At 48.0% G+C, this 23,296-nt stretch overlaps 1 protein-coding gene across 1 annotated transcript in view; it reads right to left on the minus strand.

Annotated features, from left to right (window-relative positions):
* Positions 1-22,757, minus strand: part of ZDHHC13 (zDHHC palmitoyltransferase 13) — a 67,251-nt gene extending 44,494 nt beyond the window's left edge. The window contains exons 1-5 of the mRNA XM_082270829.1: positions 22,650-22,757; positions 22,014-22,144; positions 16,230-16,352; positions 12,791-12,868; positions 47-191 (exon numbers count right to left, since the gene is read on the minus strand). Coding sequence (XP_082126955.1) covers positions 47-191; positions 12,791-12,868; positions 16,230-16,352; positions 22,014-22,144; positions 22,650-22,661 — 489 coding nt within the window. The 5' untranslated portion in view covers positions 22,662-22,757. The remainder of the gene's footprint in view (positions 1-46; positions 192-12,790; positions 12,869-16,229; positions 16,353-22,013; positions 22,145-22,649) is intronic.
* Between the last annotated feature and the right edge of the window lie 539 nt (positions 22,758-23,296).

A 23,296-nucleotide genomic window follows, 5' to 3' on the forward strand; every position in this document is an offset into this window, starting at 1 on the left:
AGTGAAAGGACAATGACAGAAATGCGTCCTAGTCCTGGATACATACCAGCCCCCTTGCAATCAGGTAGGCGATGATGGGTATATGCTGGAAAAGGACGGCCAGGTGAATGGAGCTGTAGCCTTCGCCATCGATCAGACTGGGGTCAGCTCCGTACTTTATCAGTAAAATGACGGTCTGTAGGTGTCCCTGTCTGAGTTGGAAGAAAAGAAACACTTAAAATGGGAATTACAGAACCATTTCAATAAGTACAGGTTTTAAAGTTATGAATGTAGAGTGACTTTGTGTAGTCTTAGGCCCCTTACACACGGGTCGGATCCCATTCCGATTAGCGGGGGGGGGGGGGGGAGAGACAGCTAAGAGGTCCCCTCCCTGCTGACCGAAGCAGGAAGATGACACATCTATGTCTGCTCAGCTTCTGCGGAGTGGACACGGACACAGCCCACTCTGCTCTATGGGCGGCTAGGAATAAACAAACTCCTCCCGCCCATTTACACCTGACTACCCTCCAATCTGCCTAATCAGAGGACGACAGATCCCCTTCCATTTTCTTTCAGCGGACCGGGTCAGACCCAGAGGTAGGTGGGTGTAAACAGGCACAAGTTCATTTGCACCCGCCTGTCTATAGGGGTGAATTGACCAATCCGAAAACTGATAGGCGGACCTGATTGGACCAGCTGAGTAAGTGCCGGTTCACACTAGGTCGCTCCGACTTAGGGGGCGACCTGTGAAGTCGTGTGCAGCGCGACTTCGGCGCGACTTGCACGGACTTCATAAAATCTATGTCAATGCAAGTCGCCTCCAGGTCGCCCCGAAGTAGTACAGGACCCTTTTTCTAAGTCGGAGCGACTTGTGTCACTCCTATTAGAACCGGTCCTGTACTACACAGTGGGAGCATGAGGACCGCGACTTGTCAGGCTGACCAAGTCGCCTGACAAGTCGTATTAGTGTGAACCGGAACTTAGGGCCATGCAATGTTTATCAACAACATTGCCTAGCTGTTGAAACAGAAAGATAAAATGGAACACTGTTTATTTTTATATCTGTTTATTCATCTACTGGTGAAAGGGATGAACTTTAATCTGCAGATAAAGTCAGTTTAAAAGTTTTTTTATTAAAAGTAGAACTATAGGCAAAAGCTTTTTTTGCCCATTTTGGATAGCGCAAGTGAGGGTTATAACCCGTTAGATGGCGGAAAAAAAAATCTGTGTCCCATTGCAGAGAATTTCCTTCACTTCCAGTCCCACAGCCAAATCAGAAGTGAGGAGGAAACCCTTGCAAACTAGTGTCCCCATTGGAAGATTTCCCCTCTATTACATTGCTGGGGACAACCCAAAATTTGGGATTTTTTTTTTTTTTTTACTTTCGCTTTCATCGATAATGGTAACCATGACAAATAGCGTGAGTGACTCTCCCTAACACAGACAGAAATAAAAACTGACAGGCATTCTATTCCCTTTGAACTCTGTCTAAACATAAAAAATTGTTTTGCCTTTAACCCTTAATTTACTCTAATCAGAATTAAAAAACGTTATTCTCTTCCATTTAGTTATTTTCCTGCTAAATATTTTTTCTCTTCACTTCTATTTTATAAACTATTAATAAATTTAAAAACTTTGTTTGCTTTGTCAACACCTTGGTTGAAAAAGACTGATGTTAGGCTACATTCACACCTGAGCGTAGCGTTTTTCGCGCGTTTTTTACCGCGATTTTACCGCGATTTTTGCGGCGATTTTACCGCGATTTTTACCGCGATTTTAGATTGAATAGAGATCAATGGAAAACGCCTGTAATCTGCCCAAAAAGAAGCTCATGTACTTTTTTGAGCGTTGGGCGTTTTGTATACAGCTTCAAAACGCTCAGATGTGAACAGGGGCCATTGAAATGAATAGGATTTGTCTTGTTGGGCGTTTTGAGAGCTGATCCTAGAGCAGAAAAACGCCCCAAAAACGCCCCAAAACGCCTACATGTGAACGGAGCCTAAGGAATAGAGTTTGAGTCATTACTGACGTAACGCGTAGGGCTGTCAGCCGGACCCTGTTGGAAGCCATAGGCGGCATCCCACTCAATGGCAGCAATCCTGCCATTTGTCACTGTCTTTATTGAAAGCGTAGTTTTAACATCAATAAAGGGATTGTTCGTTTTATATGGGAAGCGCTTTTGTTTGTCTTTTGTATCCTTTTTCTCCTTTTTTTATGGTTAGATACGTCATCCTGGAGCTGACCAATTAGGAGAAAAGGAACAATTGTGGTTAAAGGTTTAGAAACCAAACCCATCGATTTAGCAGTTTCCAAAAAACAGTTACATTTCCGGCATGCTGGGAATGCTAACTGTCACATTTGCTTGTGCCCCCGGCCAAACTTGCAAACCATCAAATGACTGGTGTCATAACTGATCACATAGGCAGCACCATGGCAGTTGCAGATCAAACAAAAGCCAAGATGGCAGCTTCCTTGGCTGAGAAGCATAGGAGGGTTTAGTTCCACAGCAGAGTTCCAGCCTTGGGTAATAAATAAAAAATTAAAAGTCAGCAGCTACAAATACTGTAGCTGGTGACTTTTAACATAAGGACACTTACCTGCCAAGGAATCCTGCGTTGTTGACACCCAAAGCCTATCTGTCCATTAGCTCTGGGTGCAGGCAACGGCATCTTCACTAAGGGAAACAGGAAGTGAAGCCTTGCTGCTCCACAGCATGTTTCCTACTGCGCATGTATGTGCGAGTCGCGCTGCACTTTCGGAATGGTCCTGCTGTCTTCTGGGACCTGCGTGTCTCCCAGAAGACAGCGGGGGGAAAGGAAGAGGGGCCGGAAAGTGCGTAGATTGTGGCGATCTTACCCAGAAGTGGGAGCGGGTAACTGGTTTTGAGAGAGAGGAAGCAAATCCTTTTTGGGTGGTATCAGAAGGTGAGAGCCTGTCTATAGGTCCCTGTGGTGGTGGTGGTGGATGTTCACAAACCACATTCATAGTTTCTTTTTTTAAAAGACCTTCACGTCTGTAGCACCCTCCTAGGTAGGTGATAGTGAGAGAGTATAGTTTTTGGCTCTGTCTGCTTCCCAGAGGGGCTGCAGGCAAATCTATATTGCTCTTTGCTTACCAGAGAGCAGGATCTGTTAGTGAGGTCTGCTCAGTATGTGATTCATTCAGTCTAGAGAGTGTTTCACACTGGTCCAATAGGGAGGCATGTTGGAGAGTGGGAGGAAACCTGACGAATGAATCTGCAGGCTTTGATACAGTCCTGGTGATTGGCAGGGGCAGGTCGCCTCAGTGCATTCTGGGATACTGTATAAAAGCCAGGAGCACATGTGCTGCAGGGTATTTGGCTGGTGAGCAGAGTCCTGGAGGGAGGGGGGCGGCTGTCTCCTCCTCTGTAGAAGTGGCAGATGGTCGCAGGAGGTCGTCCTGAGGGCCGGAGGAATGGATGAGAAGAGCTGAACCCAAAGGTCCAGGAGAGGTTAAACCGCTGAAGAAGTCTCCGCCCATTGGGAGACGCCACGCGTACGGGGGGAAGGTGGAGCTACCGACGTCACCCGCTGCCATCTGGAGTCTGGTGAGGTCCGAGCAGGACTCTCCAAGACAAGATCATCTGTCATTTTATCGCTGGCTTTTATCCACATAAAAGTAAGAGGCTGTCTTTTATGCTATTTCAATAAAGAAGTTAACAGTATTACACTATGGGTCTGCCCTTTATGTTTCCCCATTACATGTGATTGAGTTGAGCTGATCCAGGAAGTGGTCACAGGCTTACAGCGTTCTCTGATTGGGGCTTCCCTGATATGCTATTATGTATTATCGAGGATGTATTATCGAGGAGTCATTCTGAGAGAGGAATTACATGCTTAATCCAAGTGTTTTTAAGGTGAGAGGCCAACTTAGAAGGTGGTGGATATCAGTGCACTAAGAGCACCAACTGTTATATTCAGGACCCCTTTCCTCACCCTTACTTCACGGGCATTGCATGGACTCATCTTTTTTTCTCAATTTTATCTCATTATGTTTGTATTTGTTCATGTTTGAATATTAGCGCTGCACTATTTTTTCTATTCGGTCCAGGAGAGGTGACTGAAGGGGAGACGCTGGAGACCCTGGAAAAACAGTATCCTGAGTACAGGGGATTGTGTCAAGGGGTGTGACCTGAGGGAGGCCATCCCACGTGTAGGATAGTCAGAGGATGGGTGACAGCAGTAAAGAGAGAGAGAGGATGCTGAGGAGAGTGTCCTGAAGATAATCAATAGTTCACCAAGTCGTCTTAGGAAAGAGACTTAATTCTAATTCACCTTTAGTGGCAGGGTGAATCAACAGCCTGGCTGTACATGAAGATAGAAGTCCTCCAACATTGTGCATAGTTAAAGTGTGTTTCCAGCCTCCCCCTGAAAAAACTAAAAGTAAGCAGCTATACATACTGTAGGTGCTGATTTTTAATATTAGGACACTTACCTGTCCTGGAGTCCAGCGATGTCAGCACTGCAGCCGATGTTTCCATCGGCTGCCGGGTGCTGCCGCCGCCACCATTGCCAGTAAGGGAACCTGGCAGTGAAGCCTTGCGGCTTCACAGGCAGGTCCCTACTGCGCATGCGCGAAGCATGCTGGGCATTCGGATTGGCCCGGCGGTGGGGAAAAGGAGGAGGGGGCCAAACTTCCAAGAGACGGTGCCGAGGCGCCGTCTCTTGGAAGTGAGAAAGGGTACCTGTCAAAAACAGGTACCCGTTCCACCCTCCCCCTGAAAGGTGCCAAAATGTGGCACCGAAGGGGGAGGGGGGAAGCAAAAGAGCAGAAGTTCCACTTTTGGGTGGATCTCCGCTTTAATTCAGAGTATCCCACTATTTCCTTCTCCTATTCCTAATTTATAATAAAACACAACACAATCAAATACCCCTAGACAAGTAATTGGAGCGAGCCAAGGAGGAAAAAAAGAGAGAAACTGTCATGTCAAGGTTGCTGTTGGTAACTCAGGGGGACCCGCAGGTGTGAAGTCTGGCAGTCCTTACGGGTGCAGTGCTACACGTCTTTTCACAGACTGATTTAAGATTTATTCAAGGCTTTAAGCACACATGTATTTTGTGAATAATTATAATACTTTTATGGCACTGTAAATTATTTGAGTATCACTTTTCACCCATTTCTGTCAATCGCTAGACAATAAGAAACTGACTTTCTTATTCAATGTGGAACCTGTTGTTATATGAATAGTGCGGGGATTGGCTCGGCCTGTGTAAATGTTACCTCTATTGTGAAGGGACAACAGATCCCCGATTCTTCCTTTAATGCAAACAACAGACACACAGCTGGTAATTACAACACATGAATTACCAGCCAAGCAGGTGAAATCAGATAAGCCGGCTCACCTTACAGGAAACAGCCCAGAAGCCGGTTACCCAGGACTGTGACTCAACCAGGAAGCTGAGGATTTTCCTAACACCATGAATTGTATCATAGATAGACAGGGAGGGAATACAGGTGGACCCGGTGACTAGATCTAGGCGTCAGCCGCATGTCTGTGCATTGACGTCTCAATAGGTTACAAATGGATAAACAAAGATGGGATAAGTCATAGGAATAAAGGCTAAAAAAGTCAGGATAGCAAAACTTTGTACCAGGAGGCAGCTGCAAAAGCAAAGTTAAATCATGGGATGTATAATAAATTGCTTTTTTTTAGCCAAAAGTTAAAATATTGACATTTGCAATATGATTGTAAGCTCTAACAAGCAGGGCCCTCCAATTCCTTCTGTATTGAATTGTAATTGTACAGTATTGCCTTCCCTCATATTGTAAAGCGCTGCGCAAACTGTTGGCGCTATATAAATCCTGTATAATAATAATCATAGAAAAAATATCGTTCAGTTTCAACATTTCGAAAAATGATATGCCATATATACTCGAGTATAAGCTGACCTGAATATAAGCCGAGGCACCTAATTTTACCACAAAAAAACTGGGAAAATGTATTGACTTGAGTATAAGCCTAGGGTGGGAAATGCAGCAGCTACTGGACCCAACTGGACCACCATGAGACCCAAACCAGGGGCTGCTGGCATGGTGCAGGGGCTGCGGATATGGTACAGGAGATGCAGGGCTGTGGGCATGGTACAGAAGATGGTTCAGGCATGGCACAGATGGTAGAGGAGATGGTTCAGGCATGGCACAGATGGTACAGGCATGGCACAGATGGTACAGGAGATGGTTCAGGCATGGCACAGATGGTACAGGAGATGGTTCAGGCATGGCACAGATGGTACAGGAGATGGTTCAGGCATGGCACAGATGGTACAGGCATGGCACAGATGGTACAGGAGATGGTTCAGGCATGGCACAGATGGTACAGAAGATGGTTCAGGCATGGCACAGATGGTACAGGCATGGCACAGATGGTACAGGAGATGGTTCAGGCATGGCACAGATGGTACAGGAGATGGTTCAGGCATGGCACAGATGGTACAGGAGATGGTTCAGGCATGGCACAGGAGATGCAGCGCTGCGGGCATGGTACAGGAAAATCTGTACCCAGTGTTAACCCCTTCCCTGCCAGTGTCATTATTACAATAGCAATGTATATTTTTAGCATTGATTACTGTAGTAATGTCACTGGCCCCCCCAAAAGTGTCAAAAATGTCAGTTAGGGGTCCGATCTGTCCGCCGCAATGTCGCAGTCCCGCAAAAACATAGAAACACACAATAAAAATGACATAACTCTTTCCCGTAGTTAGTAAACGCAATAACGTTAGTGCAAACCAATCAAAATACGCTTATTGCAATTTTTTTTAACCAAAAATATGTAGCGGAAAACAAATTGGCCTAAAATGTTAAATTTAGATTTTTTACATTTTATTTTTTTGGAAATGTTATATAGCAAAATGTGAAAAAAATTTTTTTCCCAGAATTGTCGCTCTTTTGTTTATATCGCCAAAAAAAAAAAAAAATAGCACAGGTGAACAAATACCACCAAAAGAAAGCTCTATTTGTGGGAAAAAAAGGATGTCAATTTTATTTGGGTACAGCGTCACATGACCGCAAAATTGTCAGTTAAAGTAACGCAGTGCCAAATCGCAAAATATGGCCTGGTCCTTAAGGGGCAAATCCTTCCGGTCCAGAAGTGGTTAAATGAAGCAGAGTCCCAGAGTCCTCCCCTAGCATCCTAGGAGAGGGTTAATTGCCAGAGACTCCATTGCAGATAAGGTGTAGGAGAACAGATGAGCAGCATGAGGTTTGCAAAGAGAGACAGATTGTAAGGATGGTATCTTACTCTCACCTCTCCAGGCCGGTTGTACCCAAGTCGATGGATGGATAGACTTGGGCACAATCGGCCTACCCATACATGGACGAAATCTCAGCAGGCTGCTGCTGAACTGGCCGAATTTCGATCCATGCAGGCTTTACCTGCATAGGCAGTTTTTGGTAAACCCTTCATGCAGCGTGCACACGATCATATAATCGGACGACTTATCGTTCGCATTTTGTTGCATGATAGTAATATCGAATTTAAAAATGCGTGCTAAAAACGTCTGATTTTTTTTCGTACCATTCTGGAAAAGCTCCCCGATTGCGTAGCTACGTATCGGATAATGCAAAACAAAAACAATGGCAGCCAGGCTTTTTCCAGGTTATTTTCGTGTTTCTGATCATGCGTGGTCTTTGTCTATCAATTTTTTAGCGAACGCATACTGTACCGATTAACCACTTTACCACCGGAGGATTTTGCTGTCTTACGTCCAGGCTACTTTTTGCGATTTGGCACTGTGCGAATTTAACGGACAATTGCGCGGTCGTGCAACGCTGTACCCAAACGAAATTTACGTCCTTTTTTTCCCACAAACAGAGCTTTCTTTTGGTGGTATTTGATCACCTGTGCGATTTTTACTTTTTGTGCTATAAACAAAAAAAGAGCGTAAATTTTGAAAAAATAACAATATTTTTAAATTTTTTTTTATATGAAATTCCCCCCAAAAAAATGTAAAAATCTAATTTTTTTTTAAATTTTTGGCCAATTTGTTTTCTGCTACCTATGTTTGGTAAAAAAAAAAAAATCACAATAAGCGTATTTTGATTGGTTTGCGCAAAAGTTATTGCGTTTAATAAGGGAAAGATTTGTTATTTTTGGTGTTTTTTTTTTTTTTTTTAACGAGTAATGGCGGCGATCTGCGATTTTTTTTGCGGGACTGCGACATTGCGGCGGACAGATCGGACCCTTGACTGACATTTTTGACACTTTTGGGGGTACCAGTGACATTACTGCAGTAATCAGTGCTATAAATATGCACTGTTACTGTAAAAATGACACTGGCAGGGAAGGGCTTAATTTTATTGGAGAGGGAGGGGTTAATGTATGCCTGGTGCTTACTGACGTGTGTGGGGGGAGGTGACTGAGTGACACAAGGACAGATCCAGTATGCTGAACCCTGCAATCTGTCACTGTCTGTAACTTAGGAGATCCGCCCGCTTTGTTTACACAAGCGGGCGGATCTCCACACTCAATTACCCGACGATCGGGGAAGAGCGGCGGTGATCACCGCCGCTCCTCCCCTGGCCCGACTCCCGCTGTGACTGCTCCCACAAGTGGAGGAGTCCAGCGACGTAGGTCTACATCGCTGGACGGGAACGAGCCACTGTGCCGCAGTAGAGGCACAGTGACTGGTCGCAAAGTGGTTAAACTATGTTTGTTCACTAGGCTATCGTACGACTAAAGTTTTCGCGTTTGTCCCTTCAGATTTTGTTGGATGAAATGTCGTGATCGGCTGTTGTGTGTACTAACAAATCAGATTATTGTGCCATCAATGTGAAAGCAATTTTTTTCATACGATTATCTGTGTGTAGGAGACATTAGGGTGATTTCTTACTTCCTGTTGTGTCATAGACAGGAAATGAATGGGAGGGGGTCTCCCCAAATGAGAAATTGCCCAATACTTATCTCTGAGGATTGTGGATTGTAATAGCCACTTCCTAGGGCCTAAAACTGTCCTGTATTCCAGGATGTGGCCTTACAAGGATTTTAAGCAATTAACACATTGATAAAATTCACCTCAAGCTGATCTCTTCTAAAGGTTTGTTAAAACAGATTAAAAAGAATACAGGGCCCCTTTAATTATCCATGTGACATATATTTACAATGATAATAGATTGTGGAGTGTGTCCAGCCCTGCCTTAGGGGCTCCCTAATTACAGAGACAGGAGCTGAAAATAAAACAAAGGGGGGTGGTGGAAAACAAAGCTTCCCTTTATCTTGGCAAATGTATCTGATCTGGTCAACTAGATGTGCTTAACCCCCATACAGACCGGCCGCATGTAAGGAGACAATGGCTGGTTCAAAAATAAACAAACAACCCACATTCGGCCCATGTGTACAGTTGTACTAATAAGTTTACACACCCTGGCAGAATTTATGATTTCTTGGCCATTTTTCCAAGAATATGAATAACACAAAAACTTCTCTTTCACTCATGGTTAGTGTTTGGCTGAAGCCATTTACAGTGCCTTGTGAAAGTATTCGGCAACCCTTGAACTTTGCGACCTTTTGCCACATTTCAGGCTTCAAACATAAAGATATAAAACTGTAATTTTTTGTGAAGAATCAACAACAAGTGGGACACAATCATGAAGTGGAACGAAATTTATTGGATATTTCAAACTTTGTTAAATAAAAAACTGAAAAATTGGCCGTACAAAATTATTCAGCCCCTTTACTTTCAGTGCAGCAAACTCTCTCCAGAAGTTCAGTGAGGATCTCTGAATGATCCAATGTTGACCTAAATGACTAATGATGATAAATAGAATCCACCTGTGTGTAATCAAGTCTCCGTATAAATGCACCTGCACTATGATAGTCTCAGAGGTCCGTTTAAAGCGCAGAGAGCATCATGAAGAACAAGGAACACACCAGGCAGGTCCGAGATACTGTTGTGGAGAAGTTTAAAGCCGGATTTGGATACAAAAAGATTTCCCAAGCTTTAAACATCCCAAGGAGCACTGTGCAAGCGATAATATTGAAATGGAAGGAGTATCAGACCACTGCAAATCTACGAAGACCTGGCCGTCCCTCTAAACTTTCAGCTCATACAAGGAGAAGACTGATCAGAGATGCAGCCAAGAGGCCCATGATCACTCTGGATGAACTGCAGAGATCTACAGCTGAGGTGGGAGACTCTGTCCATAGGACAACAATCAGTCGTATACTGCACAAATCTGGCCTTTATGGAAGAGTGGCAAAAAGAAAGCCATTTCTTAAAGATATCCATAAAAAGTGTCGTTTAAAGTTTGCCACAAGCCACCTGGGAGACACCAAACATGTGGAAGAAGGTGCTCTGGTCAGATGAAACCAAAATCGAACTTTTTGGCAACAATGCAAAACATTATGTTTGGCGTAAAAGCAACACAGCTCATCACCCTGAACACACCATCCCCACTGTCAAACATGGTGGTGGCAGCATCATGGTTTGGGCCTGCTTTTCTTCAGCAGGGACAGGGAAGATGGTTAAAATTGATGGGAAGATGGATGGAGCCAAATACAGGACCATTCTGGAAGAAAACCTGATGGAGTCTGCAAAAGACCTGAGACTGGGACGGAGATTTGTCTTCCAACAAGACAATGATCCAAAATATAAAGCAAAATCTACAATGGAATGGTTCACAAATAAACATATCCAGGTGTTAGAATGGCCAAGTCAAAGTCCAGACCTGAATCCAATTGAGAATCTGTGGAAAGAACTGAAAACTGCTGTTAACAAACGCTCTCCATCCAACCTCACTGAGCTCGAGCTGTTTTGCAAGGAGGAATGGGCAAAAAATTCAGTCTCTCGATGTGCAAAACTGATAGAGACATACCCCAAGCGACTTACAGCTGTAATCGCAGCAATAGGTGGCGCTACAAAATATTAACTTAAGGGGGCTGAATAATTTTGCATGCCCAATTTTTCTGTTTTTTTATTTGTTAACAAAGTTTGAAATACCCAATAAATTTAGTTCCACTTCATGATTGTGTCCCACTTGTTGTTGATTCTTCACAAAAAATTACAGTTTTATATCTTTATGTTTGAAGCCTGAAATGTGGCAGAAGGTCGCAAAGTTCAAGGGGGCCGAATACTTTCGCAAGGCACTGTATATTGTTCAATCTGACAGGAGAGCCGCCTGCTTCGTTTACATAGGCAGGCGGCTCTCCTGTCAGTTTATCTGAAGATCGCAGGAGGCCGGCGGCGATCGAGCCCGCTCCTCCCAGGGTCTGGCTCTCGATGTGTCTAATAACAGCAGGAGCGCAGCTTCAGCGGCACGCCCTGCTGAGACCGCGTGCGCATAGTCACATAGATATATGTGATTATGCGTAGCCAAGTCGCCCTGCCGCAGTAAATGTGCGTGGGGCGGTGGTTAAAGGTAAATAATGTTAGGCTTTAGAACGACTTTAAACCGGAGTTCCAGCCTTTTTTGTGTTTATTAAAAGTCAGCAGCTACAAAAAGTGTAGCTGCTGACTTTTAATAAACACGCACTTACCTGTCCCACGGTCGAGCGATGCGGCCGCCCGAAGCCTCGATCCTCTCCCTCTGGTCTCGGCGGCGCCGGCATCACTGGTGTGGGCACCTGGCTGTGACAGCTTGCGGCTTCACAGCCGGGAAAGCACTGCGCATATGTGAGTTGCGCTGCGCGTCTTGATTGGCCGGCAATCTTCTGGGACCTCTGACATGTCCCAGAAGATTGCAGGGAGGGAGGGGGAGAGAAGAACTTCCGCTCAGGGTGCTCCGAGCAGAAGTGGGAGCGGGTACCTGTCAAAACTAGGTACCCGCTCCCCCCCCCCCCCCCCCAAAAAAATGACATGCCAAAAGTGGCACGTCAGGGGGTTAGGACTAAAGCAGAGTTCCGGCCACAAAATCAACATAATCGATTGTGGGCCATCCGCTTGCTTTTTTTGGTCACCTGCAAAAGAAAGGATAGTTATGATTTTTTTTTTTGTTTACTTACCTTGTTATTGAAGAAAAATATACTCACCTTTCTTCCACTTCCTCCCTCTGCGGTCGCGGCCCGCGCGTCACTTCATCTTTGCATTGATTCCTGGGAGCTGAACGTCATCGCTCCCAGGAATCAATGCGCCTGCACCGGCCCCGCTCGTCACATTTCCGGTGCGGGTGCCTCATTCCCTGCTGAACAGCTTCTGGGCATGCCCAGAAGCTGTGGAGGGATGACACGCCTGCCCTGGAAGTGACGAGTGGGGCATTCTGGGAGAAGAGGACGCAGAAGAGGACGCGCTGGCTTCAGCTGCCCACATCTGAGATTTCAGCGCTGGAGAAGAAATTTTCAAGGTAACTATTTCTTCTAAAATTTAAGTGTGACCCGGGACAGTTCAGAGTCTATCCATTATGGAATGTACTAGCCCTGACTGTCCCGGGGGTATTTATATTGAAAAAAAAACTTTGTGGCCGGAACTCCGCTTTAGTCTCCATTCACACTACCGCGACTTGTCAGGCGACTTGTCAGCCTGACAAGTCGCGGTCGGTCGCGGTCCATTGAGTAGTACAGGACCCGTTCTAATAGGAGCGACACAAGTCGCTCCGACTTAGAAAAAGGGTCCTGTACTACTTCGGAGTAACCCAGAGCGACTTGCATAGACATTCATTTTATGAAGTCCGTAAAAGTCGGGGTGCACGCGACTTCACAGGTCGCCCCCGAAGTCGTGCCGCTTCAGTGTGAACCGGCACTTAGGACTACCTAAAGCGTAAGTTCCACTTTTGGGTGGAACTTTGCTGAAACAGTTTCCAAAGAAATATATCCTCATATATTGGTGACAGTTGAGAAGGTGATCAGGGAACAATTCCCTACCTGACAGCCCAGTGCAGAGCAGTTGAATTCAAAGTTCCTCCCAGCTGATCCACAACAGCCCCCTTGGAGATAAAATACCTGTAAATGAAAGACAAGCATTGTGTTATTCAGCATTTTTTAACCAGAATCTCCATCCCAGTAAAGTACGGTGAAGGTACAATGAACCCTTGTCATGTATACAGGGAAATGCCGGCTCTTCCAGTTCTCACCCAGGCAATGCTGTAGTGCACCAGTCCATGGTCCTTACTGTTGGTCATCTGGGAATCCTTTTTGCTTACCTGTTTGTAATATAGTAGAAAAAATGCCAAACACTCCCCACTATCTCACATAGAGAAAGTCTTTACATCCACTATTTAGATTCAAACCTGCCTTGGAAGTCTGATTAGTATTACAGCAAACAGAAAGAGGAAGCTGCTCACCCTAAAAATGTTCTTCTCTTAGGTTTGCTAAATGTCCCAATAAAGAATTCTAGGATAAGCCAAACTAATCTTAACCTCTCACCGACCACCCGCCGCAGATATACTGCAGCAAGGTGGCTCAGCTGCGCGAATCGCTGTACCCACACGCAATTCGCGAGTGGGGAAGCTGATTTGCGGGGCCGGCAGCCGCGATTGCCGCCGGTCACCCGCCATCATTCCCCGGGGAGACAGAACGGTGGTCTGCCCTTTATAAACAGGGCAGACCCGTTGTTCTGTCAGCAATCAACACAGGGCTCCTCCTATTTAGGAACACAGGTCCTTGTGTTGATTCCATAAGCCCCTCCCCCTCATAGTTAAAAAACACCCCCTAGGCCAGTGATGGCCAACCTTGGCACCCCAGATGTTTTGGCACTACATTTCCCATGAGGCCTATGCACTTTGCAGTGTAGTTAAGCATCATGGGAAATGTAGTTCCAAAACATCTGGGGTGCCAAGGTTCGCCATCACTGCCCTAGGCATACAATTAACCCTTTGATCGCCCACAATGTTAACCCCTTCCCTGCCAGTGTCATTATTACAGTGACAGTGCATATTTTTAGCACTGATTACTGTAGTAATGTCACTGGGGCCCCCCCCCCTAAAAGTGTCAAAAATGTCAGTTAGGGGTCCGATCTTCCTGCCGCTAGGTAGCAGTCCCGGGAAAAAAAAAAAAAAAAAAAACACGCTGATCGCCATAAAAAAAAAAAAAATATTAAATAAAAAAAATGACCTAAATCTTTCCCCTAGTTTGCAGACGCAAACCAATCCACTTATTGGGAATTTTTTTTTACCAAAAATATGTGGCAGAATACAAATTGGCCTAAAATTATGAAAAAATTAGATTTTTACATTTTTGTTTATTGGGAATGTTATAGAGCAGAAAGTAAAACATTTTGTTTTTTTTCTTTATAGTGCATCACCATTGGGGATTGCTTTTCCCAACAGAAGCACCCTATGTTCCATTTACTAAAGCCCCGTACACACGTAACGATTGTCGGCCGCAAATATTCGGCCGCCGACCGATTGCAGGCTTGTTAGTATGATGCTTCCGACAGCTGACAGCGCATTTTCGGCCGAACAGAATCTGTTGTGCAGACTTTAAAATATTTGTTGGCCGTCACCAGACTGGCCGATTGTTCGCCAGTCAGTACAGAATTCGGCCGACAAACAGCAGATTTGCAAGACTGGGCATGCTCAGAAAAGAAAAAACACAGGGAAAGTTTACCATCACATGACATCACTTCTGCAGTCGGCTGTTGTTGGCCGACAAAATTCATGTGCAGTCTTTTGCACTTTTCAACAGACACGACAGCCCTGGACAAAAGACGGCCGATCGTTCGGCCGACGATCAGTACGTGTGTACGGGGCTTAAGTGTTGTTTCTGTCTGCTGCTTCAGCATGAATCACTTCTGATAAGTCTTCCTGACACCCTAAGGGAAAAAAGGTGACAGGGGAGGGAGCTCCAGCACACAGTCTGTGATTGACAACCTCACCTGTGTGCTATGTGAAAAGGGGGGGGGGGGATGTCCCTTCCCTCACTGAGCTCTGTAGTGTGTGACACCAGCTCAGACAAGATGTGTAAATTCTGCACTTTGAGTGGCTGTAGAGGAAAGAGGGCTGCAGATAAACAGGTCCAACTTATGTAGGAGGATTTGTTTCATCTCTGTGCATCACCTGGGGTCAGTCACTTCACTGGATATATGGAAGGGTTTACAACCACTTTAAAAAGAATTATTTTGAATAATCATATGTCCTCTAATATCTAACAATGTAACACAAGATGTTTGTAACAGTAATTGCCTTATCATTGCCTTCCTAATGTGATGTACCTTTGAAGCGTAACTCCACTTTTGTTGAGATAAAACCATTCCCCTCTGGGTGATCTCTGTACATTGCAGGGATTGTAACAAACTTTGTTGCAAATTCCTAACTTTAAGGTCCGGTTCACACTTATGCGATGCGGGAAGGCTGCGAATCCGCAGCCTGTTCCCGCATCGCACACGCACCCCCGGCAGTTCACACTGCCATATGCGATACGCTGGGGGTGTCAATGTAATCTTAACGACACCCCCAGTTTGATCGCATATCGCAGTGCGATCGTGCAGTTCGCACAGGATCGGATCGCACAAGTGTGAACCGCTGTGCGATCCGATCCTGATGCGGCTTCCAAAAAGGGTCCCTGTGCGTGTTTGGTGCGGCTGCGGTGCGAATTTAGTCATACAAACTGTATGGCTAAACTCGCACCGCACAGCCGATCGCATGTAATGTCGGAGCAGTGCGCTCCGATATTACATGCGAACCCCGCACACGCACAAGTGTGAACCGGGGCTTAGTATTCTGAAGAAATCATTGTTTGTTCCTCTGTGCTGAGTGGGTCTAATGGGAGTGGTTTCATAATTATCTATCAGCTGTGGCAGCTGCAGGGCTCTAATGAGGAAATCTGCTGGGCCTGCATCCCTTTAGACGTGTTCCTATTGGGAGTATCTCACCAAAAATGACATTTCTGTTGCAGGGGATGCCAGAAATCTGACTTGTATCCTAGTGCAGACTTCTGGGAAAATTGGTGAGCCAATCACACAAGCAGGAAATGATGTTTCTGGGGGTGTGGTCAGTATACATTCTGTGTACAGAACAGCTCCAGGCGGCCATATTGCATTTTCAGAAAACTACAACAGCTGCAGATTGAAAGGGAAAGGTAATTTTTTTTTTTAATAACATTCAATGTGTTGCAATTGTATACGCTATATTCCTTTTTCTTTATTTGCTTATTTTTTCACCACGAAAGTGGAGTTACCCTTTAAGTTAATTGTATATTCTTAGTAAGAAAAAAAATAGAAGCATCCCAGGGTCTCTACCCCTTTTATTTGTACTAAAAATCTTGATAAAAACAATTGAAGAAAAAATATAAAAAACGAACTGACATGAAATTTATTAATTTGTTATTTACAAGTGTGGGCGATCTTTTTTGCTGCAGTACTTACTTGGCGAGCTCCAGCCGGTTGTTAATGGCCGCCCAGTGAAGGAGAGTCACATTTTCACTGTCTGGTTGCCGGACGTCGTAGCCAGCCTCCACTAGCTCTCTACATCGATCGAACAGGCCGTGCCTGGAAGAACAAATGTTTAATACAGTTAATACACATACAAGGGACCTGGGCAAACAATAAGGTGTCACCCAGTCACGTATGAAATGGCATTGCCCTAGCCTTACTTATCACACAACATAGGAAAGAGGTTTCATAGCCACCTAGACCTGTTATGTATCTGATCACGCTGTTTTGCATACACACAATACACTAGGTGGCTAAAGCTGCGATCGCTAAAGTGAAATAACAAATAGCTAACAGACGTCAAACACCAATTAAGCAACCCTGGGCTATCACTCCCCGTGGAGAGAGAACAGCGGTCTGCTGTTGCAAACACAGCACACCGTTGTTCTCTCAGGAATGGTCGGGTAGATTCGTAGCCCCCTGGTCGGGTAGCTTCGTAGCCCCCTGGTCGGGTAGCTTCGTAGCCCCCTGGTCGGGTAGCTTCGTAGCCCCCTGGTCGGGTATATACTGTGGCAGGCTGGCTCAGTTGTGCAAATCGCCGTGCCTGTACGGCGACCAGTGGGAGTGATCCTGGGGGCGCACGCCCCCATTAGCCAGCGGGGATGCTGATTATACGGGTCCGGCGGCCGCGATCGCTCCCTGTGGAGAGAGAACAGCGGTCTGCTGTTGAAAACACAGCACACCGTTGTTCTCTCAGGAATGGTTGGGTAGCTTCGTAGCCCCCTGGTCCGGTAGCTTCGTAGCCCCCTGGTCCGGTAGCTTCGTAGCCCCCTGGTCCGGTAGCTTCGTAGCCCCCTGGTCCGGTAGCTTCGTAGCCCCCTGGTTGGGTAGATTCGTAGCCCCCTGGTTGGGTAGATTCGTAGCCCCTGGTTGGGTAGATTCGTAGCCCCCTGGTCCGGTAGATTCGTAGCCCCCTGGTCCGGTAGATTCGTAGCCCCCTGGTCCGGTAGATTCGTAGCCCCCTGGTCCGGTAGATTCGTAGCCCCCTGGTCCGGTAGATTCGTAGCCCCCTGGTCCGGTAGATTCGTAGCCCCCTGGTCCGGTAGCTTCGTTGCTCCTGGTCCGGTAGATTCGTAGCCCCCTGGTCCGGTAGATTCGTAGCCCCTGGTCCGGTAGATTCGTAGCCCCTGGTCCAGTAGCTTCCTATCTGGGACCTAAATTGCCTTTAAAATAACTGGGTGCCAAGAGAGAAGATGGTATATTGGACTTGGCACCCAGTTATTTTAAAGGCGATTTAGGTCCCAGTCCCAGTGGCCTGGGACTTTCTGGTGAGCATTTTAGTGTGCATTGGCTCAAGAAGTGGAAAGGCTTTTAAGGGTTAGTGTTTTGGCAGACCATTTACATATATTTATATGGTTTATGGAGTATATTCATCTGTTCAACACCTATTAACATGTTGAATTGTTTTTATTCACTATTTTCATTTTAGTTTATTTATGCACATGAGCACTTTCAGTGTGCACAGCAATTTGTGTATCATGCTATGTGTATGATAATTGTACTGTATTTTTTATATTCACCTAAGCACCTATGGAATATATGCACGTTGACACTTGGTCTCCATGTCACACACTTTTTGTTCTCTCTGATATGGAGGAATTATGAGTGTCCTGTGTATGGGGTCTGCATGTCGCACACTTTCTGTTCTCTCCGATATGGAGGAAATATGGGTGCACGTGGTGTGACACAGGACAAGCTGAATCATCGCTGTAAAATAAACAGCAGTGCGCACACATTGGTATAGTAAACACTGAATACTGGGGAATAAGAGTTCTGAAATTATCCCACATATGGAAACAAAGAATGTGGAGGAAAAAAGAAGAGGAAAAAAAAAAAATGAAAAAAATTAAGGAAGAGCGATAAATACAAAAAAGGGGGGGGGGAAGAAGAAAAGGAAGAAGATGGAGTGAAAAAGCAAAAAGGAAGCAGAGATTAGGATAAAGATAGAATGATGAAGGGAAAGAGAGGGAGATGGAGAGAGGAGGCGATAGCACGAAGATTGGTGAGAAGAGGAGAAAAATGGAGAGAGGGAAGTGTTGTGTAGGCCAGAGAAGGGGAAGAGAGAGAGCGCGTGGGAGGGGGGGGGGGGGAAATAGAAAGCACGCGGGGGGGGGAATAGAGAGCACGTGCGCGGGGGGGGGGGGGGGAATAGAGAGCGCGCGCGGAGGGGGGCAATAGAGAGCGCGCGCGGAGGGGGGCAATAGAGAGCGCGCGCGGAGGGGGGCAATAGAGAGCGCGCGCGGAGGGGGGCAATAGAGAGCGCGCGCGGGGGGGGGCAATAAAGAGCGCGCGCGGGGGGGGGGCAATAGAAAGTGCGCGGAGGAAGAAAACAAATGCAGCGGAGAGAACAAGCGATTGAAAAGAAGAGGGAAAGCACTCATAAGCCACTGCCAAACACCCCCGCCAGGCGTCATTCTTCTACTCACTGTGTAGCTTTCACAATATTCCAGTTGCTGTGGTCCTCAAGCAAGGAAGAGGCTGAGGAAAAGAGAGCGAGCGCGAGAGCGGTCGAGAAAGCGAGCGAGCCGGCAAGAAAGAAAGAACGAAGGACCAAGAGAAAGCGAGCAAGGGGAGAGGAAAGAAGGAAGGAGGAGAGCGAGCGAGGGGAGAGGAAAGAAGGAGAGCGAGCGAGGTGGGGGGGGGAGGGAGGAGGAGGAAGAAAGAGGAGGAGGAGAGCGAGCGAGGGGGAAAGAAAGAAGAGGAGGAGAGCGAGCGAGGGGGAAAGAAAGAAGAGGAGGAGAGCGAGCGAGGGGGAAAGAAAGAAGAGGAGGAGAGCGAGCGAGGGGGAAAGAAAGAAGAGGAGGAGAGCGAGCGAGGGGGAAAGAAAGAAGAGGAGGAGAGCGAGCGAGGGGGAAAGAAAGAAGAGGAGGAGAGCGAGCGAGGGGGAAAGAAAGAAGAGGAGGAGAGCGAGCGAGGGGGAAAGAAAGAAGAGGAGGAGAGCGAGCGAGGGGGAAAGAAAGAAGGAAGGAGAGCGAGCGAGGGGGAAAGAAAGAAGGAAGGAGAGCGAGCGAGGGGGAAAGAAAGAAGAGGAGGAGAGCGAGCGAGGGGGACAGAAAGAAGAGGAGGAGAGCGAGCGAGGGGGAAAGAAAGAAGAGGAGGAGAGCGAGCGAGGGGGAAAGAAAGAAGAGGAGGAGAGCGAGCGAGGGAGAAAGAAAGAAGAGGAGGAGAGCGAGCGAGGGAGAAAGAAAGAAGAGGAGGAGAGCGAGCGAGGGAGAAAGAAAGAAGGAGAGCGAGCGAGGGAGAAAGAAAGAAGGAGAGCGAGCGAGGGAGAAAGAAAGAAGGAGAGCGAGCGAGGGAGAAAGAAAGAAGGAGAGCGAGCGAGGGGGGAAAGAAAGAAGGAGAGCGAGCGAGGGGGGAAAGAAAGAAAGAAGGAGAGCGAGCGAGGGGGGAAAGAAAGAAGAAGGAGAGCGAGCGAGGGGGGAAAGAAAGAAGAAGGAGAGCGAGCGAGGGGGGAAAGAAAGAAGAAGGAGAGCGAGCGAGGGGGAAAGAAAGAAGAAGGAGAGCGAGCGAGGGGGAAAGAAAGAAGAAGGAGAGCGAGCGAGGGGGAAAGAAAGAAGAAGGAGAGCGAGCGAGGGGGAAAGAAAGAAGAAGGAGAGCGAGCGAGGGGGAAAGAAAGAAGAAGGAGAGCGAGCGAGGGGGAAAGAAAGAAGAAGGAGAGCGAGCGAGGGAGAAAGAAAGAAGAAGGAGAGCGAGCGAGGGGGAAAGAAAGAAGAAGGAGAGCGAGCGAGGGGGAAAGAAAGAAGAAGGAGAGCGAGCGAGGGAGAAAGAAAGAAGAAGGAGAGCGAGCGAGGGAGAAAGAAAGAAGAAGGAGAGCGAGCGAGGGAGAAAGAAAGAAGAAGGAGAGCAAGCGAGGGGGAAGAAGGAAGGAGAGCGAGCGAGGGGGAAGAAGGAAGGAGAGCGAGCGAGGGGGAAGAAGGAAGGAGAGCGAGCGAGGGGGAAGAAGGAAGGAGAGCGAGCGAGGGGGAAGAAAGAGGAGGAGAGCGAGCGAGGGGGAAGAAAGAGGAGGAGAGCGAGCGAGGGGGAAGAAAGAGGAGGAGAGCGAGCGAGGGGGGAAGAAAGAAGGAGAGCGAGCGAGGGGGAAGAAAGAAGAAGGAGAGCGAGGGGGGGGGAAGAAAGAAGAAGGAGAGCGAGGGGGGGGGAAGAAAGAAGAAGGAGAGCGAGGGGGGGGGGGAAGAAAGAAGAAGGAGAGCGAGGGGGGGGGAAGAAAGAAGAAGGAGAGCGAGGGGGGGGGAAGAAAGAAGAAGGAGAGCGAGGGGGGGGGGAAGAAAGAAGAAGGAGAGCGAGGGGGGGGGGAAGAAAGAAGGAGAGCGAGGGGGGGGGAAGAAAGAAGGAGAGCGAGGGGGGGGAAGAAAGAAGGAGAGCGAGCGAGGGGGGAAGAAAGAAGGAGAGCGAGCGAGGGGGGAAGAAAGAAGGAGAGCGAGCGAGGGGGGAAGAAAGAAGGAGAGCGAGCGAGGGGGGAAGAAAGAAGGAGAGCGAGCGAGGGGGGAAGAAAGAAGGAGAGCGAGCGAGGGGGGAAGAAAGAAGGAGAGCGAGCGAGGGGGGAAGAAAGAAGGAGAGCGAGCGAGGGGGGAAGAAAGAAGGAGAGCGAGGGGGGGGGGGAAGAAAGAAGGAGAGCGAGGGGGGGGGGAAAGAAAGAAGGAGAGCGAGGGGGGGGGAAGAAAGAAGGAGAGCGAGGGGGGGGGAAGAAAGAAGGAGAGCGAGGGGGGGGGAAGAAAGAAGGAGAGCGAGGGGGGGGGGAAGAAAGAAGGAGAGCGAGGGGGGGGAAGAAAGAAGGAGAGCGAGCGAGGGGGGAAGAAAGAAGGAGAGCGAGCGAGGGGGGAAGAAAGAAGGAGAGCGAGCGAGGGGGGAAGAAAGAAGGAGAGCGAGCGAGGGGGGAAGAAAGAAGGAGAGCGAGCGAGGGGGGTAAAAGGAGGAGAGCGAGCGAGGGGGGAAGAAAGAAGGAGAGCGAGGGGGGGAAGAAAGAAGGAGAGCGAGCGAGGGGGGAAGAAAGAAGGAGAGCGAGCGAGGGGGGAAGAAAGAAGGAGAGCGAGGGGGGGGAAGAAAGAAGGAGAGCGAGGGGGGGGAAGAAAGAAGGAGAGCGAGGGGGGGGGAAGAAAGAAGGAGAGCGAGGGGGGGGAAGAAAGAAGGAGAGCGAGCGAGGGGGAAAGAAAGAAGGAGAGCGAGCGAGGGGGAAAGAAAGAAGAAGGAGAGCGAGCGAGGGGGAAAGAAAGAAGAAGGAGAGCGAGCGAGGGGGAAGAAAGAAGGAGAGCGAGCGAGGGGGGAAGAAAGAAGGAGAGCGAGCGAGGGGGGAAGAAAGAAGGAGAGCGAGCGAGGGGGGAAGAAAGAAGGAGAGCGAGCGAGGGGGGAAGAAAGAAGGAGAGCGAGGGGGGGGGAAGAAAGAAGGAGAGCGAGCGAGGGGGGAAGAAAGAAGGAGAGCGAGGGGGGGGGAAGAAAGAAGGAGAGCGAGGGGGGGGAAGAAAGAAGGAGAGCGAGGGGGGGGAAGAAAGAAGGAGAGCGAGCGAGGGGGGAAGAAAGAAGGAGAGCGAGGGGGGGGGAAGAAAGAAGGAGAGCGAGGGGGGGGAAGAAAGAAGGAGAGCGAGGGGGGGGAAGAAAGAAGGAGAGCGAGCGAGGGGGGAAGAAAGAAGGAGAGCGAGGGGGGGGGGAGAAAGAAGGAGAGCGAGAGGGAAGAAGGAGAGCAGCACTCATACACCAGTACCCCCCTGTAGTTCTTGCACTCACTGTGTGGCTTTGACAATATCCCAGTTGCTGTAGTCCTCCAGCAGCGGTGGGTTGGCCGTCTCCTGGTCCTCCCGCGCTCCTCCATGGTGGTGGTGCCCATGCTGGTGGCTGTGCCCATGGGGATGTTTGCACTGGGGACACAGAGGGAAGACAATGATCACATAAAGACCCCACAGATCGGAGGGCAGGCTGGAATCGATGACTGTCACAGTTGCTCGCGCTCGCAAACCATCAAGTCATCCAATGGCTGGAGTTATGACTGACCACATGTGTATCGCCATGGCGACTGCAGATCACACACAGGAAAAGATGGCGGCTTCCTCGCTGTAATGGGTTGAGTTCAGCTTTAAATATAAAGGGGAGCCCTGCTGCAGCCTCGCTGTAACACAGAAGAATTCCCCTTTAAGTCCATCCTGACCATAAGGACACATGTGGGGTGGACTACAAGTACCAGCAAAGCCATGCTGAATATTGTAAAAGAGGGGGGGAGGGGGTCACCAGTCCAGGTGCAGCACTGGGTTCACCTCCCAGTATACAGCCCTCCCCCATTCCCTTTTGTGGGGCTCCCCCATCCCTACATCCCGCCTATTGGGGCGAGGACTGAGTTAAATAAATAATAATCCGATGGCCACTTACCGGGGAGCTCATGGTGACCCCTCTCTGTCTCCAGCCTCTCCTCTGTGTCACCACGAGCACACACTTCCTGGTTACCAGGTACAGCGATGATCTGATTGGCGGCGCGCTCACCAAGTCCCACCCGCTTACTCCGATCTGTCACTCAATGCGGAGGGACCAATGGGAGCGAGACGGGGGCAAGGAGGCGTGCCCGGGGCGGGATCTCTGCTGAGGCGCTAAGAGGGCGGGAATACCGCTCTGACTGGAAATAGATGTTACAGTACAGGGGGAGGGTGTGTTCGGGGCAATAAATGTTCAATAACCAGAAGTTTTGGGTGAAGTAATCCTAACATGTTAAAATATTAAAGAATGACTAAAGGCATATTTTTCTATTTTTCATAGAGTAAGGGAGGATTATATCCCCTGTCAGGTTTCATTACTCCCATCTGTGTCCCATTGGGGAGATTTCCCTTCACTTCCTGTCTCATAGCCAAACAGGAAGTGAGAGGAAATCCCTGCAATGTGACAGAATCCCTGAACTAGTGTCCCCACTGGAAGATTGTCCCTCTCTTCTGGTGACAACCCAAAATTTGGGATTTTGTTTCACTTTCGATGATAAAAGGACAGACAGGGCGGATCCGATCCCCATAATAAGTGTGCAGACAGCA

Source organism: Pelophylax lessonae, assembly GCF_965119305.1.
Source record: "Pelophylax lessonae genome assembly, chromosome: 10".
Lineage (NCBI taxonomy): Eukaryota > Metazoa > Chordata > Amphibia > Anura > Ranidae > Pelophylax > Pelophylax lessonae.